We start from the raw sequence: 16,485 nt of genomic DNA, 5'->3' as shown, positions 1-16,485 counted from the left end.
AGCACTGTTCTTCAGAAAAAATCCTCCATGTCCTGTGGAATCTTCAGGTTTTCAGCATCTTTTGCTTATTTGAACCCTTTCCAGCAGTGACCGTTTGATTTTGAGATCCATCTTTTCATACTGAGGACAATTGAGGGACTCAAACAACTATTAAAAAAGGTTCAAACATTCACTGATGCTCCAGAAGGAAAGACGATGCATTAAGAGTCGGGGGGTGAAAACTTTTGAACAGGATGAAGATGTCCAAATTTTTCTTATTTTGTAGAACTATAATATTGTTTTCATTTAGTACTGCCTTTCGGAAGCAACAGAAGATACTTGCATGTTTCCCGGAAGTCAAAGTAAGTACAATTTACCTTGATCTTCCAATTCAAAACGTTTTCAGCCCCCCCCGGCTCTTAATGCATCGTATTTCCTTCTGGAGCATCAGTATTTCCTTCTGGAGGACAGTACTAAATAAAAATAACACGCGTTTTGTATGATCTCTCTTATTTTGTTAAAATTACTCACATTTTCACAGATTCTGCAAGGGGTTCACAAACTTTTAAGCAGCAATGTATGTACTAATTGTCATGCCACTTAGTTCTTCCAACCTCTTAGGGCTTATTGCTTAAATAAAATATTAAAATACTAAAAAGTAATAAAAAGGGGAAATCTTTAGTTAACACTCTTTCATCATAAATTAAGTAAACAAAAATTTCTATTTGTTCACTTAATAGTGTCTGTTCTAATGTAAAGTTCAATTTATTTATTCTTTTTTAATTATGAGAAATATTCTAGATGCTTCATCATTTTTTTTCTATTATGCAATTAGAAGTTTCACAATGAAATGTTTTGGGAATCCTCTTTTAATTCATGATTAATTGATTGTTCCTGAGACCTTAAATTCACTTTTTTGAAAATGACAACATTAGCAATGAATGTGATCAATTCTGAGGATCGGTTTGTTTGACTTTAAATGTTTGTTAAAACATTACTTTTCATAATGTCAAATTTTCAGAGGAGGATGGTTAAAAATATCAACACGTCAACATCCTCAGTTGAGCTTACTTTACCTTTTATTTCAAACCGGTTATACACTCTATTCATTTACTTACAACTGTGTACACAAAATCTATAAAGGTTGCATAGAATTGTATTGTTTTTTTTAAGTTACAGAGCTTAAAATGTCCTGCAAGCAAGAACAACTCTGTAGAAGTCACTCATTATAAAAATATAGTTCAAACTGAAACATCACACACTAGTCTGTTCAGATTTATGCCACATTCATCTTTTGAGAAAGTGCAAATAAGGTTAAGTTCACACAGCCATTCCCATCTTTGAATGCCTGCTTATTTGAAGTTTTTTTTTCCACCAACCTGTAAGAAATCTGTAGCCGAGAGATAAATGTAGGCATTGATGATCTGAAAGCATGTGCGCACGTTCTCCGAGCTCAGTTCTGAAATAGAGAAACAAAATAAGAACCATACCAGGGTGAAGCAACATCACAGAGCAATAATAACATAACAGAAAAATAGACCGGTAGGAGAGAACATGAACACCAGCAGTGAGGGAGACAGAAGCTGTGTGTGGAAAGACAGGAAAATGGTTACATTTCATATAACAAAACATCAGTCTGGAGCAGACAACTCTGCGCCGGAACTCTGACTCATCCAGAACTCACACTCCTGCAGACGGAAGACAAGACAACAGGAAACAACCGCAGTGGTAGACCTTCATGTATTTAAACCTTTACACAACAACATCTTTTTAGTTTAAGTGGGATTAATTATGGATAGAATACTGCTCAATGCTGCTCAAGAAAAAATATTATCAATGTCAAGGCTGACAATATTTGTGCTGCTCAATATTTTTTGTAAAATAAACATTTGAAAAGAACAATTATTTGAAATAGATTTTTTTTTGTTAAAATGTAAAAAAATTTACTGTCACTTTTGATTAATTTAATGCATCCTTGAAGTATAAATATCCTTTTAAAAACCATAAGACTACAACTAAAAGATTAAAAATGAATGCTAGAACAATAATATTATATAAAACATTTTTTGTTGTTGTTCACTGATGTGGAAATAAAATACTGAAATCTAAAGCCACTTTGTGATGTCTGTTCATTGTGTTCATTAAAATATTGTAATGTCTTTGAATGAAGTCCATATGGAGACTTTTCTCAGCTATACAGTATATGCAATTAATTTTAATTAGCCCTTTTCCAAACTTCCCTATTTTCCTTTTGGGGCTCTAGTGAAGCACATAAATCAAGGTTACACTACACTAAGCTGTAACTAAAGAGGTAATAATATAGCAATTACAGTAACAATTACATCAATACACATCGGCACAACAATGAACAATGAGTCTATTTCCACAGGGCAACTGCAAGCAAGGAGCAAGCCACTCATCTGTTGCTTATCTTGCTATTTATTGCTACAGTTGCTATGGAATCCAATAATCACTTTGACGCAGTACTTTCAATTAGATGTTGTGGCTAATCTTATTGAGCTTGAATTGAACTGTGGCCTTTATCCTGTTAAAAAAGACTTTAATATTATCTTTTAAAATGATTTTAATGGACTTCTATGGGTTACTGGAAAAATCAGGACACTGCGGAGGCCGACTGTCCCGGCTTCCCTTGACCTTGCACAAAGCCATGGTGACCTGAGCTGAAAAAAACAACGACAAATGTCTCAAAGGCTGAACAGGATTTGGGGTGAATTTCAAGGGCTTTATGATGGGGTGACCCGTATATTGTTAACAGTAATGAGAGATGGCAGAATCACTGCTTCAATTGTGCCTGGAACCGCAGCGCGTTTTGTACTTTTCAAAGGTCAAGAGGGTCTCCATTCTGCACAACCTCACGGTGACACACACAGCACTTCTGCCATCCTCAGCTGATGATCTAAAGATAAAATTGCTTTTCTGAGCTGGTTATGTTCAAACTCAACATCACAAGCCCCTTGGACAGCAGGATGGACAGAAAAATGCACAAATCACCCCAGAAAATACAGGCTATTTTGAAGGAATGAATCCATGCATCCACATTAATTCCACATTTCAAATAATTAAGATTTTTTAATGATTTTGAAAGAAATCCATTATGCTCACTAGGGCTGAAATGATTAGTCGACATAATCACCAATAAAAAATTGCCAAATGTCGTTTGATCTCATATGACCTATTGCCAGTGTGGCGCTGTAATGCTAGAATTCAGCCCTCCTGGATGCAATTCAATAAGAAGACGACACAACGCTTCAGCGCAAACGCAGCCGAACCTGAAGCTGCTAAGCGGCGTTTAGATGAGAATGTAAATATATACTGTGTGCTTTCCTCTCAATAACAAAATAAACACAACAAACATGGACAGCGATGTGAAAGCAACAGTTAAGAATGCACAAGCTCTCCAGTTTGGTACTCTAGTAAAATCAAGTCACATCAAGATTATTTATATAGTACTTTATGCAATAGATGGCCTTAAATCAAGCAGTTTTACAACATTAAACATGAAAAACTGAAGAGCCAGTGTTGCTTTTAGTTAGAATTACAACTTGATCTTCTGTTAAAAAGCAGCTCTGCAGTGTGGAGCTAGCTAATGATAAAATCTTTTTATTAGCGGGGGAAAAGAATTGCATTTCATTAAAGTTATAGTTTGGTTTGCAGAGATCAAAGCTCGATCTAGCTCAGGAGTGTTCTGATTATCATAACTCTAAAAGGTTTTTGGAGAGAGATTATACTGTGAATAAAATATCCGAAAATAAAATTTATTTTATCCATATACTTTTCAATTTTTGTTAGGCAGGATGATGTATCATTCAGTTACTTTTTCATATAGCTAATTAAATGGTGAATGAGAGAGATTCTCTGTCTGTCATCTCATTTTGTGAGCCAAATATTTTGATATTTATATAAAATAAAATATCATCTTATTTATTTGCATATAGTAATTGTAATTACATAATATGATTTTCAAAAGCTGAAGTAATTACCTTTATTTATTTGTTAGAATATGTATAACTCAATAGTTTAACTAATTGCAAAAACTGAATAATCAATCAAAGTCTACTGGTTAATCAGTGAAATAATCGATGATTAGTCAATTAATCCTTCTTAATAGTAATTAGATTAGTCGATTATCAAAATAACAGTTTATTGCTGCCTTAATGAGCACCATGCATTTTTTAAAATCTAAAAATACAGTAAAAACTGTAATATTGTGAAATATTATGAAATTTAAACTTTCTATTTTAATATACATTTCAAAACTTACTTTTTTCCTGTGAAGGCAAACCTGAATATGACATATTTCTGAATTTTATACACAAACACACATATGCATCCATACATATAATAACCGCCTCACAATGTTCAGATAATGCAGTTGGTTTCTCTGAAATGGGATTTTTTTTCGACAGCGTTGAGTGGTCCATTTCCTATACAAGAGCACTTTACGCTTCCTCCTCTTACAGCACTATCATGAGAACGCTGTCCACAGAATGCTTGGAGTTCAAATTATTTGAATAAAATTTAAATAATTCCCATTTCACAATAAATAAATGAAAATGCTCCTCTGCTTCCCCTTGCCATGATTCGCAGACGGATAATGATGATGAGGTACGAAACTATTTAATTTCTACCATCTCGTGCAGTCCATGAATATTTATGTCATCAGAAGAAGAGCAGCTCTGCTCAGCCTCTAGAGCACAGTAACAAGTGCGTCATGAACACTGTTATTATACAAAGAAAAAAATAAGCTGAAGAACAGAATAAAGATCGAGGGAAAAAAAGAACTTCAATTTGCAACAGGGCTCATACTTACAAACCTGCTATTTCATAATTAGGTGGCAGTTATTTTTCTGGCTTTGTGTAAACAAATCTGATTTAATGTATGTGACGGTACAATGAATATAAGCAAAGTGACTGATGTTAATTCTATCAAAGTTATTTATATGCCTATAATGGACAATATACTGATGTCATGTCATTTAGCAGGTCTGGTAGCACTGAATAAATCAGCCAAACCAACCTGTGCAGCACCATTCAGGGTATATTATACACTCACCTAAAGGATTATTAGGAACACCATACTAATACTGTGTTTGACCCCCTTTCGCCTTCAGAACTGCCTTAATTCTACGTGGCATTGATTCAACAAGGTGCTGAAAGCATTCTTTAGAAATGTTGGCCCATATTGATAGGATAGCATCTTGCAGTTGATGGAGATTTGTGGGATGCACATCCAGGGCACGAAGCTCCCGTTCCACCACATCCCAAAGATGCTCTATTGGGTTGAGATCTGGTGACTGTGGGGGCCATTTCAATACAGTGAACTCATTGTCATGTTCAAGAAACCAATTTGAAATGATTCGAGCTTTGTGACATGGTGCATTATCCTGCTGGAAGTAGCCATCAGAGGATGGGTACATGGTGGTCATAAAGGGATGGACATGGTCAGAAACAATGCTCAGGTAGGCCGTGGCATTTAAACGATGCCCAATTGGCACTAAGGGGCCTAAAGTGTGCCAAGAAAACATCCCCCACACCATTACACCACCACCACCAGCCTGCACAGTGGTAACAAGGCATGATGGATCCATGTTCTCATTCTGTTTACGCCAAATTCTGACTCTACCATCTGAATGTCTCAACAGAAATTGAGACTCATCAGACCAGGCAACATTTTTCCAGTCTTCAACCGTCCAATTTTGGTGAGTTCGTGCAATTGTAGCCTCTTTTTCCTATTTGTAGTGGAGATGAGTGGTACCCAGTGGGGTCTTCTGCTGTTGTAGCCCATCCGCCTCAAGGTTGTGCGTGTTGTGGCTTCACAAATGCTTTGCTGCATACCTCGGTTGTAACGAGTGGTTATTTCAGTCAAAGTTGCTCTTCTATCAGCTTGAATCAGTCGGCCCATTCTCCTCTGACCTCTAGCATCAACAAGGCATTTTCGCCCACAGGACTGCCGCATACTGGATGTTTTTCCCTTTTCACACCATTCTTTGTAAACCCTAGAAATGGTTGTGCGTGAAAATCCCAGTAACTGAGCAGATTGTGAAATACTCAGACCGGCCTGTCCGGCACCAACAACCATGCCACGCTCAAAATTGCTTAAATCACCTTTCTTTCCCATTCTGACATTCAGTTTGGAGTTCAGGAGATTGTCTTGACCAGGACCACACCCCTAAATGCATTGAAGCAACTGCCATGTGATTGGTTGATTAGATAATTCAATTAATGAGAAATTGAACAGGTGTTCCTAATAATCCTTTAGGTGAGTGTACATTACAATTGATACCAAATAAACATTGTTAACAGTGCTGCCATTCTTCATCCCTTTTAAGGCTTTTTTTTCTTCTTTTGATTGAAAAAGTTTAAAAAAAAACTTCTGACTGCAAAGTGTCATTCAATTAAGTAATGACAATGGCGCACACATAAATGAATAAAGCCAATTTCTGGAAAACACAATCATTATGTCTGCAATGCCATTACTGAAGTTTATGTAAAGACCATATAAGATAAATCTGAGTATTTTAAAATATTTTTTTCTGGGAAGGAACAAAGTGCTAGGATTCTCTGAAATCTACTACTGATGGCACAGGGAACTGTAAAATGAATATTTGTGGAGCTTGTATTCAAATCCTTGTTTGAACATAATTAGCTGGGAATTCTTGGACTAATGCAGTCAGACTGAATTGTGAGCTAATCCTGGTCTGACTAAACCCTGCTCCCTCTGAGAATATAATGACCAATCCATTAATGCACGATTAAGCATGTTGCTATGCAGCTACTTCAAATCTCTTTTTTCCCTCTAGTTTCATGATAGTTTGATATAGGCTGTATAAGCAACCTGAACGGCAATTAAATAGCATTAACTATGAATTACTTTTGAAGTACTTTTAAATCTTAAAAGGTTTAGTTCACCATCAGTTCCTGGTCCCCATAGACTTCCATATTATTAATAAAAAAATAAAAATAAAAAAAAACACTATGGAAGTCAACGAGGACCGACTGAAGGTCAACTATTTAAGACAGATGCATTACTGGTGAAAAAAACTTTGGTGTAACTGAAATAGTACAAAAGTACATTTACAGACACAGGTAATTATCATACATGAGCCAATATAAACTATAAGCAACAATGCAATACATTTCTTTTAAACTGACTAGTAAGCATTTCACCTGAACAACTAAAAACTACACAACAATTAGATTAAAAACAATGGGATTAAACAGAAGGCTTCTTAACTATTATTAACATAACACAATGTCTTAAAAAAACAGAAGTACATGGCGACACACATAAAAACAACATGAGACAAGAGAATGGCGCAAGACATCTATCTGTCAGCAACTAAGCTTTTGTTTTGTTTTTAAACAATCCTGAGGAAGGGGAAAGGACTACATGTATAATTACTAAAGCATAAACTAAGAATAATGAAAAACTACTCATACTGACTTTGCTAATCATGATAAATCTGTACATCACTGCCAAAATAAATAAATTCAAAAACGAATAAAAATTTGGAAGTTAGTGTCTTTATTTAATAAAGTGCTCAAATTTGCTGGAAAAATCCTATTTTTTATTTTAAAAAGCTGACAAAAAGTTGAGGAATTTCAAGAGAAAACACTAGAAAAAAACTGAATAGCACTTATTATGATGATATGTGACCATTTAAATATCTAGAGACAGACACAAGGTTTTGCTTGTGCACTGAAGTGGGAAACAAATCTCATAATTTCACCCCTTGTGCCAGATAGCATCCTTTTAATATTCAGCCATTGTTCCTTGCTCCATTAAGACATTAAGAGCTGATCTGAGGCCTTCAGAACTGTTGAGTGCTCGAGAGTGCAGACGGCCAAGGGCCAAGCATAAAGCGCCCAGAGGCATGAAGAAAAAAAACTGTCAGCTGAACAGATGTGTGCAGTGCATTGATAATGCGAAAAAATAGATAAATAAACACCATAAATCTCACACGGTTGCCATTCTTTTTCACTGGTATTAAATCAAGACAAGCGATATATAACCTCTCGAAGAACCAACCTAACCTCAGTGGATTTTTGTCATTAAATTATTTCTAAAAAGGTCACATGCTAGCTATAGCTTGAGGAAACGAACCAAAGTAAGAGTAAACATATTACCTTAACAATACGAAATATCACTGAAATCAATGTAAAGAAAAACTGTAAGATTTGTCTGGTCAACATGAAGCCACATTTCTAAAACAAACTCAAATAAGCTAATGGGCAGACTTTTTGCCATCAATGTTAATCAAAAGCTTCGCATATGCATCTGCTTTCACAGAGGTGATGATAATGCTATAATAATTCAACTGCAGTAGAGAATTAGATGTACCCTGTGAAGAGCCCCACCTGTGTGCTAAAAACTTCTTTTGTAGAGAAAATTATGTAAATAAACTGCATTTCAATATGTATGAACGATGTGACACTCTTGCTGGTTTCCTTCCTTGTCAGAACTATTAAGCACATAGTGTTGAAACCACAAAAGCATTTTTAAGCTTTTCATGACAAGCTACAAGGCATAAAAAGTTCTGCCTTTTTATACTTTTCTATGCATAATATAAGTGGCTATTCCACTGATAAGGAACACCGTAATCTTTTTATTCACAGAAATGAAATCTTTGATACAAAAGAAAAAACCTGCTTCATTCTATACTATTTCTTGAAGTAGGATATTAAAGTGATCCAGATTTTCAAATGGTGCCATTACTGTTATGATGATTATAAACTGTTCTCTCCCTGTATGGTCTATATTCATAACAATAGACATATAAAACATGCAGGACAAAAGACATGTCACAGATTTCCACTAGAACAGACATTCAGCCTTACTGTAAATCAGATCTTTTGACTGGAAACAAAAGAGACTGAAAGAGAAGCTTTGCAAAATGATCTGCTGAGAGCAACAGCTAGAAAAGACCTTGACCTTTAAAATTCAACCATAATCTTTTCATTTAGTATTTTATTGAAATGAGCAATTGTAAAAAGCAGTTTATTGATATAACGGCCCTTTAGATAGATAGATAGACAGTCAGACAGACAGATGGATGGATAGGTGTACAGACAGACACAATGGCACAGGGACAGATAGAACGACAGAAACAGACAGACAGATAGAACGACAAACAATACAAAGATACTACAGACAGATGGACGAAAAGACAGAATGACAGAACGATACATGGACCGAAAATGACAGAATGGCGGACACACAGAACGATAGACAGGCGATAAATGAACAGATAGAACAACAGATTGATAGAAGACAGAAGGATAGGTAGAAAAACAGAAAGACAGAAAGATGGAAGATGGATGGACAGATGGATGTATATGGACAGACAGATGGACGGTTGGGCGGCCAGACAGACAGAAGGACAGACTGACAGATAGAATGGCAGATGGACAGATAAAACAACAGAACGATCAACAGACAGAATGATTGACAGACAATAAATAGAACCACACACAGACAGACACAGAATGATAAATGGATAAATAGACAGATAGAACGACAGAACGATAGACGACAGAATGACAGACAATGACAGACAGAATGACAAATATAAAGATAGACAGGCAGACAGAATGACAAAATGACAAACAGACAGACAGATAGAGACAGATAGAATGATAAATGGACAGATAGAACAACAGAACGATAGACGACAGAATGATAGATAGACAGACAGAACAATAGAAACATAGAATGACAGATGGATACTACAAGACAGAACGATAGATGGACACAGGGCCGGCGCCAAGGGGGGCCATTCGTGGGCCGTGCCCCCCCACTTTCCATCCTCTCCCCTCCTTGCTGAACGTGATCGATTTCGAAAGTGAAACCGATAAAACAGCACATAAGAAAGCGATTACACGCTTTAGCGAGCGTCAGCAACTGCACGCGATCACAGACCCCCCCCCCCCACACACACACACACACAACGTGATTTGTGCCCCCCTAGAAATTCAAGTGCCCTCCTGATGGAGGTGCCCTGGCACCGGCTCTGGATGGACAGGTAGTATGATAGGTTGAAATAATTAGAGATAGATACTACAGACAAACAGAATGTCCACCTGACAATAGAGAGACAGACTGAAAGACAGATATTTATCTTTTAAGATTACAAAACAGAAGTACTACTTTGTTTTCACATAGCCAGTAGATTCTGACTTTGTACATAGCCCCTTGTTGATATGAGTAGCGCTTTTCACTCCTTTAAAAAACAAGAAATTTTTCATGCCTCTGAGGGCTTGTTATGAGATGTAGACACCGCTCCATTTCTAGCATCTCTCATGGACACTGATCTTTGCTAAAGGCTTGTGGCTCTGTCTCTTTGACACAGCCAATAAACACTGCTAACAGTCTGAGCATCTTCCAGGCCAATGTTTTCATAAAAAAAAAAAAAAAAAAAAAAATCACTAAAGAGATTCAAAGAGGCAGATGGAGCGTCCTTTGATGAGATAAAATCCAGACAAACAGCATATCTATAGTGTGATAAGTGTTTCTCAGCATGTCAGAAACAGCGGGCACCTCATTACTTGTCCTTGCAGTAACGAACATCCGCAAGTATGAAAAACACACAAGTAGTGCATGCTCAGCAGTTTCAAGTGAGACAGACTAAAACAAGAAATATTTTTCCACCTCTTTAGAAAATCAGTCAAAGGGTTGTTGAAACGTCCATAGGGCGAAGTCAAATTCGGTTTGAGAAAATCTATGGGCTTTTGCTGCTGGGGTCAACAACAACAAAAAAAACGACAATTCGGTGAACGTTTCTACTGCAGGGCCTGATAAAACTGGGAGTGGAAAGAAGGGACAATTCCAGCGCTGTCAGTATCATCAACTGCTGCCATCAGTAGCAGTGAAATAACGCACCATAGAAACATATTTCTTGAAAAAGCAATGACTTTCGTGCCACTGTGAACTGCTGTAAGTAAAGTAAACACATCAGCCCGATGGCATTTCAGGCATTCACCCGCGCTATTGAAATAGCCACACAAACGTGTACGAATTTTCCTTAGGTTATTAAAACTGCCGCAAACGATTTGGCATTTAAAAGGCAAATCTCACGGCCCTAAGTCTACTTATTATAGGATTTCTGTTGTGTATGTGTGAGAATACGCATGGTGACCTCATCCTCTGGAGTAGGAGTATTTACACTGCTAATGAAGCTCTGCTGTCACAAGAAGTTCATTACATTTCTGAAAATCTTATTAAACCAAGTGTCAACATTTCCATTATGGACTCTAACCCCCATGCGGGCTACGGGAAAAGTCACTGAACTCCTGTAAGTTTGCAAGTCTAATAGCACAGTGTAAACGTGTAAAGCACCAACTTAACCCACTGAATAAATGCCATTCAGATCATCTCTGTATACCACAGTTAATATCAAATGTGTTCTTAGAGGTGCTGCAATTTTTCATCCATTTTTTATTCATAGTTAACTTTGTTTACAAAGTGTTGATAATTTTATTTAGTATCCTGATATAAAATAATTGCTTTAGCAAGTTGAGCAGTACTTCTATATGTATTTATATATGTATATATATATATATATATATATATATATATATATATATATATATATATATATATATATATATATATATATATATATATGAAAAACTATTAGTAGTAGCAAAAAAAAAAAAAAAAGATGAAAAAAAAAAAGTTAAATACCTCCAATACAAAATATATCTGAAAAGTTAAAGGTTCAACATTTGCTTTGGAGTTCAACTAAAAGTTTCAATAGTAGGTCTAAATGCTGTATCGGTTTTATATTGCTTCATTTATTTAGCCTAATTTGTATAAGAGTTAAATGTCTATATAATATCCTTGTACATTCTTCGATTCCCAGGGAAAGCAAAAACTGATCAAATGTAAATGTACATAATCCTTGAGTACAATGTAAGTCACTTTGGATAAAAGTATCTGCCAAATACATAAATGTAAATGTAAATCCTTCTATAAAGGAAAAAAATTGTATGTATTAGATGTAGTCTTTGTATTGTATAATATGCCGAAAAAAGTCCACGAAAGTCCTGGGTTTTCATGAAGTGGTTCCTGTATACATATGATGTAAATAATGTTTGTCAACATGACTTAAGTGCGGAAAGTCAACTATAAACCATAAATGAAAAAACAACTGTAAAGCAGGTTATTTAAACAGCTCAAATAATCCACAGAAGTAGTGATGTTATGCCTCACATACTGTATCTGCCCAGTCCGTATCAAAACTTCCTTTAAAAAAAGCAAACGAGGAACAAATGAGTAGAAATTATTTTTGAGGTAATCAACATCAGCCACAACCGCTGTTGAATGAGCTTAATTTGTAATGAAACCGTAAATATGTATAGTTTTTAAATTAAACTAGACTTAGTTTACTTTAATGTTGACCTCAACTACTTTAAAATACAAGTAGCTTGTTTTCTACACTTTGATAGCAAGTGATCACAGACCAATTTACACATTTAAAAGCTAAATGTACTACTTAAAGCCATTTCACTGTAACTGGAAGCAAATGGGAGTGCCACAGTAAACCAGCTCAGCATCACGCACATGCTCCAGATTCAGAGAAAGACAGTAGTGTAGTCAGCAGGAGGGCCGTGGCAGGAGCCTCTCATCCCAGACCTCAGCAGGTGAGGAGCTGCGAGCAGTGAGAAATGAGGAAAGTGAGCTGTTTGGCACACAGCGAGAGATCTGCTCTCCTGTCGAACAGTGCTAAGAACACAGAGTTACAACAGATGATGAGATTTCATCACTCAGGCAGATAAGCTAGCCCGAACGCTGTGCTGCGATCGCTAGAGTGCTAGCGACAAACTCAAACTTTTTTTTTCGCATTCTGTCTCAAGGAGTTATATTTACTTTTCTTGTCCCACTTCACATTTTTAAAAGCGATACAGCTATGAATACAAGATTTCAGAGAAGAAAATTCAGTTGCTGAGATGATACTAGGGTTGTCATGATACCGAGACGTAGTCAGTATCGATACCAGTGAAATACAGTTTTGATGCAACAACAAAACTATGCTATTCAAAAAACCATATGCCATTCATTTGCATATTATGACTTACTGTATAACAGATAAATGGATGATATTCTGTGCAATTTTCTAAACACTAAAAAATAAAACCAGTCGTTTTAAATGCTACAAGTGAATTTAGGAATCACTGCATTTGGATGTACACATTTTATATGCATTATTACGTATGACAAATGGACACTCGTTTAGAAATTTAATAGAAACTACAGTAACACTTTAGTATAGGGACCAATTCTCAACTAGTTGCTTATTAGCATGCTTATTATTAACATATTGGCTGTTTATTAGTACTTAAAAAGCACATATTCTGAATGACCATATTCTACATCCTTATTCCTACCCAACACAAACTTAACAACTACCTTACTATTAATAAGCAGCAAATTAGCTTGAAGCAAAAGCTTCTAAAAGAAGGAAGATCCAAACCTTAAAACAAACTGTGACCGAAATTACACTTGAATTATTTAACTATTAATGTTCGTAAAGATTAACATTAATTAAGCATTAATGACGGCAATGCTTAACTTATTTTATATACGTATATATATATATTATAAAATTAAAACAATGGAATATAGTCTTCAAGTATTTCTCAATTAAATAAATGTTGCTTTAAGCTTTTAGAAAACAATCATTCAACAAAGTAATAAAATGAAGAAATATTTTTTTTTGTTTATGTTGTTTGATTAATAATGACATAATAGCAGCAGGTATATTAGTTGCAAATACACTTGCGAGGATTTGCAGAGACTTGATTTTGTGGAACAAATTTGCTGTTTTTGTTTACACTGAGAAAACAAAAATATACAATCTACATTATACAGTATCTAGTGGTTACTAGTAGGGATGTGCCCGAATAGCGAATCCGTATCAGGAAAGGCACGGAAAACGAATAATGCGTTCAACGGAGCCACAAAAGGGACATGGTTAGCCGCTTGCTAGCAGTAGCCTGTTACATTCCAGTACATAAAATTTCACTTACCACATAAACAGAGAGAGGTAAGGAGAGATGACCGATAGGACGATGTCGAATGATTTGCAGATCCTGAGCACCACTGACAAACATCTGATCTTGTGAAATGTGTGGTAATAGTGCCGCTTCTTAGTAGATTAGGTTGCGTGTGATCGCGAATCTCAAAAGTGAAAGTAAAAAGTGCATTCATAAGTGATTTCAACGTCCCGCATATTAATATATATATAAAAATATGCAACAGATGCTGGAAAACTGAAGAATCTGGAGGACATGCAGGATTTTTCTGAAGGAGTGCGCTCAGTTTAACTGTTCAGAACAAACAAGGGACTCATGAACAACCATCACAAAAAACAAATCAAAAAAGATCATCCAGGTAACCACACACAGTATTAAGAACAAAGGGTTCCCAGACTTTTTAATAATTTCAGCTATTTTTTGTCTTGTGAACTATATGTAAACATCTTTTATGTAAAATATCTTACTCAGGACAGTCCTAAATAAAAAATAACACGCATTTTGTATGATCTCTTCGCATGATTTTGTTTAAATGATTCACATTTTCTGCAAGCGGGTCCCAAACATAATTATCAAGTTTGAACCAAGGTATTTTTCAACATCTCTAGATGATACAGATTAATTTCCGGTCAGAGGCCATCCTCATTCCAATCCACAGAGAGAAATTAATTTTTTTTCCTAACTAGCTTCCCGAAGAATGGATGAAAGAGATCTTACAGAGTCTTAACAGGCCCTTGTGCTAATATTACCATCAGCACCTGAAAGAGACGAGGATAGGAGAAATGAGCATGCAAATGGAAAAATCGCTTCAATCAGCTGCCTCTCTTTGCATTTCAATGCGCCGGCAGATGCTTTAATGAAACGCTTTCTCTTATTCTCTCTCTTGTGCTGACCTCTAGCAACCCTCGACTTCGACGGCTACGCATCTTTCCGGCTGTCTGAGGTTATGAGAAGTGTTGGCCTTATGCTTGAACGGCTCCTCTCGAGCGAACACTTCTGTGTGACATTTCCCAGAGGCTAGGAGGCGTTGATGCAAGCATATTTAATTACAGTGCCCCAATCAAACCGTTAATTATCTAATTCTAATATAACCCCAGGGAAGCAAAACCAGCAATTTTTGTGTCGCCTCAGTCACTCTGTAAATCATCGTATTCACGTCCGAGAAACAGTTCTATTACAACCAAAATAACATTTCAGTGAATTAAAAATACGTGAGCAAGAGACAACCACTAAAAGAATCTGGCTGAGCAGAATAAAGAGCTCAACAACTACCAACCAGAATATGAAATTGCGGTAACACTTTAGAATAGGGAACACTTATTCACTAATAACTGCGACTTTTCCCTCAATAAATTCCTAATTTGCAGCTTATTAATAGTTAGTAAGGTAGTTGTTAAGTTTAGGTATGGGGTAGGATTAGGGATGTAGAATAAGGCATTAATATGTGCTTAATTACTACTAATAAATGGCTAATATTCTAGTAATATGTATGCTAATAAACTATTAAATTAACTAGTTAAGAGACCCTAAAATAAAGTGTTACTGAAATTGCCTTCTGTTCAATTAATTGAATAACAACATCATGAATAAAAGAGTACATCAAATGTATTAGCTGCTGATTGACAATAAAACTGACTTCAAATTTTAAAAACCCATTTCCTTAAAGTATTGAGGTCAACTTAGTTAATATTCAACCAACAAGAACTGAGAAAACTGAAGAGGATGAATTAAGTCCTGCTTTGTAAATTCAGCAGGACAAATCAGTGATATGCATTTCAAGGCCATACTGCAGTTAACTACTGATGGACTATCACATGGACTATTGTCCTTACTACCTTTCTGGGCCTTGAATGTGTCAGTTACATTGCTGTCTATGCAGGGTCAGAAAGCTCTTGGAATTCATCAAAAATATCTTAATTGGAGTTCCGAAGATGAATGAAGGTCAATGACATGAGGGTGGGTAATTAATGACAGAATTTTCATTTTTGTGTGAGCTATCCCTTTAAGTGTTCTAAAGCCCAAAGGTCACTCCTTGAAATGTAAGTCAGATTAACTGAAATTATATGACTCAAAAGAAAAGAAGTGGATCTCACTACTTCTCTAATGACCAAACAAAGGAAAGCTATGTCAGATTATACAATTTCAGCAAACAACAAATTTCAGTCTGATCTTCTGATAAACCTTCAGAAGACTTGGAATATAGCGTACCACTTGCATGATACTTTAATGGTGCTTTTGCATCCTTTTTGGAGCTTAACCAATTAAGCCCTTATTCACCTCCATTAAATTAAAAGGAGTGTCAAGGATATTTTTCGCATTTTGTGATTCATAGAAAAAAATCCAATGTCATATGAGTTAGTAAAGACACAGGGATAAGAAAATACAGACAAATAATGGCAAAATATTCTGTTTAAAACTGATTTCAAAGGATTGAGCTCAACAATAATTTAA

The 16,485-nt window shown here is 35.8% G+C and overlaps 1 protein-coding gene across 1 annotated transcript in view; it reads right to left on the bottom strand.

Annotated features, from left to right (window-relative positions):
• Window positions 1-16,485, bottom strand: part of ipo11 (importin 11) — a 170,908-nt gene that overhangs the window by 49,532 nt on the left and 104,891 nt on the right. The window contains exon 23 of the mRNA XM_079383422.1: window positions 1,359-1,438. Coding sequence (XP_079239548.1) covers window positions 1,359-1,438 — 80 coding nt within the window. The remainder of the gene's footprint in view (window positions 1-1,358; window positions 1,439-16,485) is intronic.

This window comes from Barbus barbus (assembly GCF_936440315.1).
Source record: "Barbus barbus genome assembly, chromosome: 28".
In the NCBI taxonomy this organism is placed as follows: Eukaryota; Metazoa; Chordata; class Actinopteri; order Cypriniformes; family Cyprinidae; genus Barbus; species Barbus barbus.
The sequence above is the reverse complement of the archived record's forward strand: the minus strand, read 5'-3'. Positions and strand labels throughout refer to the sequence as shown.